The sequence below is a fragment of the Perca fluviatilis genome, chromosome 11 (assembly GCF_010015445.1).
Source record: "Perca fluviatilis chromosome 11, GENO_Pfluv_1.0, whole genome shotgun sequence".
Taxonomy (NCBI): domain Eukaryota; kingdom Metazoa; phylum Chordata; class Actinopteri; order Perciformes; family Percidae; genus Perca; species Perca fluviatilis.
Window position 1 is genome coordinate 912,201 of NC_053122.1, and position 10,000 is coordinate 922,200.

A 10,000-nucleotide genomic window follows, 5' to 3' on the forward strand; every position below is an offset into this window, starting at 1 on the left:
CACACACAGACTCTTACACACACATACACACACACACACACACACACACATTAAGAGACACACACGCAGTCGCACATACACACACGTATACAAATACACACACACACACACACACATTAAGAGACACACACGCAGTCGCACATACACACACGTATACAAATACACACACACACACACACACACACACACAAACACACAAGGCAAGGCAAGGCAGCTTTATTTATATAACACATTTCAGCAACAGGGCAATTCAAAGTGCTTTACATAAAATATTAAAGAGCAGTTAGAAAACAATAAAAAACAAATTAAAACATTAAAAGGTAAGAATAAAATTGATAGTGCAGTATAAGAATTTAAATAACTGAGAGATAAAATATGCGAATAAAAGTTACAGTGCAGTATAAGAAATTAAACATTAAAGAGCAGTTATCGAGTGTCATACAGTGTCATCAATGCAACTTCAGTATAAAAATGAACAGTTATTTAAAGAAAGGCAACATCAAAAAGATAGGTCTTTAGTTTGATTTAAAAGAACAGAGTTGCTGCGGACCTGCAGTTTTCTGGGAGTTTGTTCCAGATATGTGGAGCATAAAAACTGAACGCTGCTTCCCCCTGTTTAGTTCTGACTCTGGGGACAACAAGTAGACCTGACCCAGACCACCTGAGAGGTCTGGGTGGGTCATAGTGTAGTAGACCCGTCCCAGACGACCTGAGAGGTCTGGGTGGGTCATAGTGTAGTAGACCCGTCCCAGACCACCTGAGAGGTCTGGGTGGTTCATAGTGTAGCAGACCTGTCCCAGACCACCTGAGAGGTCTGGGTGGGTCATAGTGTAGCAGACCTGTCCCAGACCACCTGAGAGGTCTGGGTGGCTCATAGTGTAGCAGACCTGTCCCAGACCACCTGAGAGGTCTGGGTGGCTCATAGTGTAGCAGACCTGTCCCAGACCACCTGAGAGGTCTGGGTCGGTCATAGTGTAGCAGACCTGTCCCAGACCACCTGAGAGGTCTGGGTGGGTCATAGTGTAGCAGCAGATCAGAAATGTATTTTGGCCCTAAACCGTTAAGTGATTTATAAACCAGCAAGAGTATTTTGTAATCAATTCTTTGAGGCAGTGGTAGCCAGTGTAGAGACTTCAGTACGGGAGTGATGTGATCCACTTTCTTGGTCTTAGTGAGGACACAGACACACACACACGCACCCATACAAACACACACACAGGTGTTCCCAGTGCAGCAGCTGCTCAGTGCTGTGTACTTGAGACTAAACACACGGACGTGTTATTCCGGATTTCCACAGGATGCAGAACGGCTCCGCTGCATGTCTGTCAACCACCAGGTCCGGATTTGTTTTGCGGCACGGCTGCGGCCGTGACTGACAGCTGAAGTCACGAGGACCCAACGAGATCTCACAAATTCACGTAGAATAGAACCACCAAACCACCACCAGTTAGTTTCCATCCAGAGGAGTAGAGGGGGAACAGCTCTGTGCTGTGTTTTCAAGGTGTAGTGCAGGGAAACATGATCCAACGTGAGCACGCTGGATTTTATTTTGAAAATTAACCGGATGTTTTATTTTGTTTCTTTGCTCCACTTCCTGTCCCGTACTATGTGCCGTGTGCTGAGTTGCTGCGGAGCTCTCCGGCGTCTGGCAACAACACAAGCTCTGCGTATCTGGCAGTCACTACCTGTAGCAGCTACATGATTCATATTAATCTAATGCTAACCTTAACCAGACACACACACACACACACACACACACACACACACACACACACACACACACACACACACACACACACACACAGTTTTCATATCATACCTGTCAAGTTTTGGATTTGAAAATAAGGGAAATTTTCCGGCGCCCACCGCAAGCAGTCCCACCACCCCAACCAAGCTCCAGTATCCCTTACATTTTAAGACAGGTGTACAAGAAAGCTAAAATCACCACTTGATGCAGAATGCTGAAAACATTTACAATTTATAACATTGCTTGTCTTTACATTTTATTTTCATTCCACACATTCTTTTCATTTCATATTGCTTTTCTTTTACAGTTTTTCTTTTCATTTCACATAACTTTTCTTTACTCTTTTAGTGAGTTATTGTATAAATTTGTTGCAGACTTTGCATTCTTTAAGATTGTTTTGGAAGGAGTGTATTTGTGGGCTGGGCCAGAGTGGTTTACAGAGTGGTTCATTTTACATGAGAGTAGAGCGCAAACAGTTCTGTTGTCTAACGTCATCCTATTCTCTGTAACAATCTTTCATACCATGCTAAACACCCTTTCTCAACTTGCCTTGCTATGGGGAATGCATAGTAAAGCCTTCATAAGTTTTGGCAGCACACCGTCTCTGTCGAAGCGTCCATCATCCGTCTCTGTTTTTTTTTTTTTTTTCCTGCGTTGTCACTCATCATCTGACCTCACACACTAAACTCGCGACAACAGCCACCTACAGTACCTGTAGTAGGCTACTGCAGGTGGCAGTTATCGCGAGGCTAGTGACAGAGCTCAGATTGGGAAGTTTTTTTTTACTCCGCTCGGACCCGGGGTATTAGTTTTTAATAACGCAGGTTAAAATACGGGAGATTTACGGGAAAATACTAATACGGGAGGACGGCGGGAAAGAAGGGTAAAATACGGGACTTTCCCGGCCAAAACCGGATACTTGACAGGTATGTTTCATATACTCCTTTGTCTGTTTTATTGTTTATTTATTTATGTTATGATTTGTTATGTGATGTCTGCATTCTTTATTCTTTCTCCTCACTCATTATTATGCTTCTGCTTTTTTTTAAGGGTCTTGGAATTTGTCAATTAAAAATGTTGCTTTTTCTAAAAAAGGAAACTTGTCTCCTTTTTTTTTAGTGAACAGCAATAATAAATACATTTACTATTGCTGTTTACTAAGTATTTCTTACTAAATATTTCTAATCTGATTACTCGATTAATCCATCCATCCATCCATCCATCCATCTTCGTCCGCTTATCCGGTGTCGGGTCGCGGGGGGAGCAGCTCCAGCAGGGGACCCCAAACTTCCCTTTCCCGAGCAACATTAACCAGCTCCGACTGGGGGATCCCGAGGCGTTCCCAGGCCAGGTTGGAGATATAATCCCTCCACCTAGTCCTGGGTCTTCCCCGAGGCCTCCTCCCAGCTGATTACTCGATTAAACGATGGAATAATTGGTAGAATACTTGATTACTAAAAGAATCGATAGCTGCAGCCCTATAATACAGAGTTGATGTGGTCAGTTGGTACCTGGTCAGAGTGCATGTTCTTTCCTCAGCATCACACCGTGCTCAGACAAGAGAGTCAATAGTTCCTTGTTCTCTTGTGAGAGCTAGCAGGTGGCCCAATGGTTAGCACTGTGGCCTCACTGTGGAGTTTGCATGTTCTCCCCATGTTTGTGTGGTTTTCCTCCGGGTGCTCCGGTTTCCCCCACCATCAAAAACATGTACTAGGTTCTCCAGTCAGTGCCCTTGAGCACTGGCTCAAATCTGGAGTTGGTCCCCGGGCGCTGTGATTGGCTGCCCACTGCTCCCTTGAATGATGGGTTAAATGCAGAGAATGAATTTCGCTACATATATGTGTATGTGACAATAAAGTACCTTTATGGTGCTTTTCCATTACATGGTACCTGCTCGACTCGCCTCGACTCTACTCGCGTTTTTTGGTTTTCCATTACGAAAAAAAGTACCTGGTACCTGCTAACAGATACTTTTTTTAGTACCTCCTCAGTCGAGGTTCCAAGCGAGCTGAGGCGAGCCGAGAAGGTGACGTGAAACCCTGCAGGCTGCTGACTGGTCGGAAAGAATCGTCACTGATCACTGCATTGCTAGCGAGAGACGGCATTTTTAAATAGTTTAGCCAGCTGTGTCTTTTTGCTGCCGGAGGCTCCACGCAGAGCTTTCTCTGTAGCATACAAGTGGCCTGATGGTTATACTGGTGCGCTGGTGTGTGCATGTGTGATGTGTGTGTGTCGAGTCGCCGTATGTGTGCGTGTGAGGAGCTGGTGAGCGAGGGAGAAGTGAGAGAGTGACGGCGATTATCTCCGCAGCGAGTAGCGACTCTAGAGTCATATATATGTGACCACGGTGGGAAATCTGGAGCAGTAAACGTTAACTATCTCTTTGATATCATGTTGTTCACAGAGACGGAGAACCAGGAAATGCGTCGGGGATATGCGGGGATATGTCAATGGGAAAAGCAAGCTACTAAGCCACGCCCACGGCAGTCGCTATGACGACCAGCCACGCTGAGGCGATACTAAAATCTGCAATGGAAAACGGACGCACAGCGAGTCGAGGCGAGTAGAGTCAAGGCGAGTCGAGCAGGTACCATGTAATGGAAAAACGCCATTAGCTTTTGGTTTCTTACTATGCAAACAGTTTAATTTAACTGAGACAGGAAAGAGTAATCCGTGTCAGTATATTATTGTATTCTTGTGCAAACAGTTTTAATATTAACGAGAGATAAAAGTATGTAAATCATATTTTTCTAACATACACACACACGCCACACAGACACACACACACACACACACACACACACACACACACACACACACACACACACCTAGGCCCAGTTTAATATGCATCTTCCTTGTATACAATATATGTAGTAGGGGGTCCCTGCTCGGTCTCTGTTTCAGTTAAGAGGTTCTTGGTTTAAAAAACATTGAAGACCTCTGCTTTACTCCAGATTACAAAGTTGTTTCTTTGGACCTTTAATAGAGGCGAGTCCCCAAAAAGTGCTAGTGTGTCAGATTTGGGTGCCAACATTGTGTAAGCCAATGGCTGGCAGACACACACTCAAGGACATGCTTCCACCCATTTATAGTTTTATTGGTGTGAAACAGCAGCTGCTCAGTAACTTATTAACCTTAACGGTATATATAAGTACGAGAGAGACACCACAGACATCAGAGCGACGAGACAATCTGACATCAGGATCTTCATCAGATCACTTCTGCTGAAATATGACCATGAAGGTAAGTTTACAACATTATATCTGATAGTTTGGCAAACAAATTTTAATCATTTGTGGCCCCAAGATTTGGACAGGGGTAGCAAAAGTCTTCAGCTTGCTTTACAGAGTATTCTAGCTGTGCATGAGAGTGATACCAACTGAATGAACTTAAAGTGATGGTTCGGAGTAATTCACCCTAGGGTCCTTTGCACCATGACCTCGAGCAATACCCCCAGAGTTTTTTTTTTTCACCTGGGTCGGAATGGGGAGTTAGGGGGGGGGCGGTTATCAGTTTAAGATATAGGGGCGGGGGGGGGCTAATGGATCCAGTGTTCTTAACACAATTACCGCACTAATAATGCCGAAGATATACCAACGTCTACAGTATTGCAAATAGGTTATGTACTCATAAAACGATGGATTGGAAAGTTTGTAAGTACACCAGAAGTTTATGTAAATAACACTTGCCTGCTCTCTTCTGCTCTCTGCTGTTGTTGTTGCTGCTGTAAGACGAGTGCTTAGGGACGACTACAAATTACAACACCGAAAAGAGATGCAACAAAAATATTTATTAATTTAACTTATTTTTTAAAGTAAGTGCTGTAGAATAACTAGCAGGAGACAAGTTATAATTGAGGTAAGTTTGGAGACATTACCTTATTTAATCATTAAATTAATAAATATTTTTGTTGCATCTCTGCAAGCAGGCAAGTGTTATTTACGTACACTTCTGGTGTACTTACAAACTTTACAATCCATCGTTTTATGAGTGCATAACCTATTTGTACTACTGTAGATGTTTGGTATCATTTTGGGCATTATTATTGGGGTAATGTTAAGAGACACTTCGGATCCATTAGCCCCTGCGCTAAGCTATTCAACTGATAGCGCTACTCTACGCTAACTCTCCCAATGTTAGACCCAGGTGAAAAAAGCTTCTGGGGGAGTGTTTGGCTTGAGGTCATGGTGCAAGGACCCTAGGGTGAAATTACTCCGAACCATCACTTTAATTATATCTCTTCTGTTCCAGCTGGTTTCATTCGTCCTCGTCTTGCTGGCTCCACTGTTGACCAGCTGCCAGAAGCTCATTCTGCCGGTAGACTGCAGTGACATTTACCACAATGACAACAGCCGACCCAGTGGAGAGTACACCATCTATCCCATCGGAGGCACGTCTGCTGTCCAGGTACACTTCATCCTCTCTGGGACTCAGGTTGACCTTTTTTTTGAAAAGCACCAGTTTAATGTTTACATTAAGAAATGACCCCCAAAAAGTTTGTTTAAAGTACTTGAACTGAACTGAACAGGACTAACAACAGGGGCAGAGCTAGACTCTCAGCACAGTGGGGACAGAGCTTCATCACAGGCCCCCCTGCTACCAGGTGATTTGTTAAAAACTTCTAAAATAGCTATAAATCCATGTTGTAATGTGTCACTTGTTGAGCCAAGTTAGCCTATGTCCAATAAATCACAAAGAAAAGCCACATTGTCAGACAAATTTGTATTAAAGAACAATGAAAACAGCTTTCCAGTCAAGATAAAATATTTCAGCACCAAAGACAGCGCGGAGAGCGACAGCATTGGTGCTGAACAGGCCAATAGCTACTGCTAAATAAATACATATAGGCTATGTTGTCTCCTATTTGTCAATTCTGGTTGAGCAGGTGAAGTAGTAGAACTGATTGAAGTACATTTGGATACAGTTTTAGTTAAAGGATCACATTAAGTCATACCTGTGTGTGTGTGTGTGTGTGTGTGTGTGTGTGTGTGTGTGTGTGTGTGTAGGTGTACTGTGACATGGTCTCAGAAGGAGGACGGTGGATGGTTAGTATTTTAACTGAAGTCAACACTTCCTGTAGTTCCTTCACAATAAATCACATTCCAGTAAAATCCTTGTTGTCTGGAAACATGAGCTGTCAGATATCTTGCATGTTTAGCTAGTTAAGCCCCCATCCCGTCACCCCCCCCAGGTGTTCCAGAGGAGGATGGACGGCACGGTGAACTTCTACAGGGGCTGGGATCACTACAAGACTGGCTTTGGTAGCGCTTCTGGAGAGTACTGGCTCGGTGAGAAATGAATCCAAACTAACAGTCATAACTTCATGAAACTGTTTCTAAATGATTGTGTGTTTCCAGGTCTGGAGTCTCTCTACCACCTGACTCTGAGGAGAAAGTACGAGCTGATGGTCGATATGGAGGACTTTGAAGGAAAAAAAGTGTTTGCTCGTTACTCCTCATTCTCCATCGAGCCAGAGTCCTCCGGATACAAACTGTCTGTTTCTGGATTCACTAATGGAGGAGCAGGTGAGGTTTCCACATTAAGGACGAGAATTTCAGCCTTTAATGTTGTGGAGTGTGACATTGGTTTTCATTGGTTCATTGAAAATACGTCTCTTTGTTTAAGTCACTGGGAGTCATATCAATGACGATAAAATAGTTGCGAGTGCAGTTACACTTTTCAAAACTCCACACAGCAATATAGACAGGCAGAACAGGGTTCTCTATGCCCTGGTGACTGACTGACAGGCTGCAGGTTGTAAGGTACAGGTGGCACATTTCAACCCAGTCTCACAGCAGTTTGTGAAACGGTCACGTAATTTCAATCTATTGATTTGTTTACATAGACAAGTTTTTTTTGTGGTGGTCAGCACGTTTTTCTCTCTTGATCACAGCATGATTCTAACGGGACAGTTGGGTTTAGGAAAAGAAGAACGGGACGGTTGGGGGAAATGTGACACGTGGGACACGATCCCCAGTCTCCTGAGTGAAAGTCCTGTGTCGTTGTTTGACCCAACCTCCTCCCCAATCAACCTCCCTACGCAGATTTTAGCCGTTTCATTCTACTCGCTACTGTAGTCGCTCTTAAATGCTACGTCATCTTCTCATTGACTTTACAAAGAATCATGCTGTGATCACGAAAGATGCTTCCCATTGAAATACATTAGTTTAAAAAACGTGCAGGCCATCCCAAAAAAAAACGAGATAGACGTGACCGTGTACACAAATCAATAGATACAATTACGTGACCATTTCACGAACTGCCATGAGACTGTTCTGCATATTTCAGTCAAAAGGCTTTACATAAAACTAGGGCTGTCAAACGATTAATTTTTTTTAATCTCGATTAATCTCATGTTTTATCACATGATTAAAATTCTATTATTTTGCATTTCAGAACTGTTTTTAAGTCCATATCAACAATGGAAAGCAGTTCTTACCAGTGTATCTTTATTTCGAATCAAATGAATGCAAAGAAAATGACTTTATGAACTTCACTTTAAGATTTGTATTTGTTTATTATTTATTTACTGTAAACAAAATAAGAAAAAAGAAAATAAAGAAGGGTACTAAACAACAGTCAGCAACTTGTTTATTGTTTATTGGCACCAGGCTAAGACACACTGGAAGGGCACACACAGAAAGGGAGGAAACACCAACAGACACAAAATGATCTGACAAGGAGAGACAGGGTAATCAACAAAGGCGGGAAAACACAGGAAGTAAAACTGGACATGACAAGACAGAAAACAGATCAGATTTATCAAAAATAAAACAGGAAACGGAACATAATACAAAACAGGGAACAGAACTATAGACAAAATATACACAGACCACAGAATACACAACAGAACAGAAATACACACAGTCAAATGAATAATACACAGTGAAAACAGGAGAACAGAAAAATACCCAATAACCACAATAAATATACAAAACAGCAACAGAAATGTCCAAAACCACAACAGGTATTTTACAATTACTGTGAATGCACCACGAGGCTACCTGTTTCAAGTGAACGCACCGTCTGTGTTGTTTAATTCTGACAACGGCAGCTGCTGCGCTGCAGAGCAGACTGTTAGGTCCCGGTGTTGGAATCCTCTCCAGTTAAATACAGTCACCCTTTACACTGTTTAACGTTAGCTGTCAGCATGTTAACCGTTGGGTATAATCCAGCTGTAGCTAAAGGTAGGCTAACGTTACCTGCTGTCAGGTGTAGTGTAAAGTCAGGCACCGAAATTTTTGTTCTTATTTGGTCTCGTTACTAACGTTTTGGTCGGCACGTTTAGGTACCCAACCCTACTTACCAGAGTCAATATAGTGTGCAGTAACTTCTAAATAATGTTGATGACTCACTGACGTCCAGTGATCACCGGTTGATGAGACAGCGTTTGGACTTTGGTTTCAATAACAGGTCGGCTCAAGCTTGACGTGCTTCGGTGATATTTTAATTCGGCTTTTCACAATGTGGATATGGCTTTCGACTTGTCTACAAGTCATCCAGGAGTTCTGGAAAATAAAAAGCGCCATTCAGAATTGTGTTGCTGCTGCATTTCTCCATCATGCTGCAGCCTGCAGCAGCAGGATGTGTTAGGGGAAGTACGGCAGCTTGATGATAAGTAACGGTGCTGCAAAGGGTCAAAATAGTCGCCTGTTAGGCACGACGTGAAGCCCAGTGAAGTGAAAATAAATTAGTAAATGGCGGCATGCGATTAAAAAAAATGTATGTGTGATGCTCGGCCCTTAATCGCAACACGATTAACACGTTAATGCTGACAGCCCTACTATTAAACACTAAAAATAAATTTAAACAATCATGAAAAATACAAATAAAAAAAAAAAAGATACAAATAATAAAAGTTAGAGTATAGTTAAGAAATGAATAAATATTTGATTTATTGGTTGTAGGGATGCGAGAGGGAGGAGTGTAAAATGTTTTTAATAAATAACAAAATGTTCAGAGTAAATAGGATGAATAGGTTTGGAACTATTTATACAACTGAAATGTTTATAGAGAGCCGAAGTCCTGCCCCTTCTACTTCCGGCCAATGGGACCTATCTTTAGAAAAAATATGAACGAGAGATAATAATTATTTTTTGATCCCGTTTGACTTGATCCATAAATTACACATCTGATGTTCATCAGTTTAAAAGATAATTTTTCAACCAGATAACGTCTCGTTTATTGTTAAACTGTTGAAGTATCAGACTGAAAGTACATAATTACAAAGACTTCACACTTCAATTTCTCGCT

General features: G+C 42.3%; 1 protein-coding gene and 1 pseudogene across 1 annotated transcript in view; both read left to right on the top strand.

Moving 5' to 3' along the window:
- Positions 1-4,816: 4,816 nt before the first annotated feature.
- LOC120567930 overlaps positions 4,817-10,000 on the top strand; it is a 6,013-nt pseudogene continuing 829 nt past the window's right edge.
- Positions 4,928-10,000, top strand: part of LOC120567931 (microfibril-associated glycoprotein 4-like) — an 18,053-nt gene continuing 12,980 nt past the window's right edge. Inside the window, exon 1 of the mRNA XM_039815033.1 lies at positions 4,928-4,990. Within this exon, the coding sequence (XP_039670967.1) occupies positions 4,979-4,990 (12 nt within the window). The 5' untranslated portion in view covers positions 4,928-4,978. The remainder of the gene's footprint in view (positions 4,991-10,000) is intronic.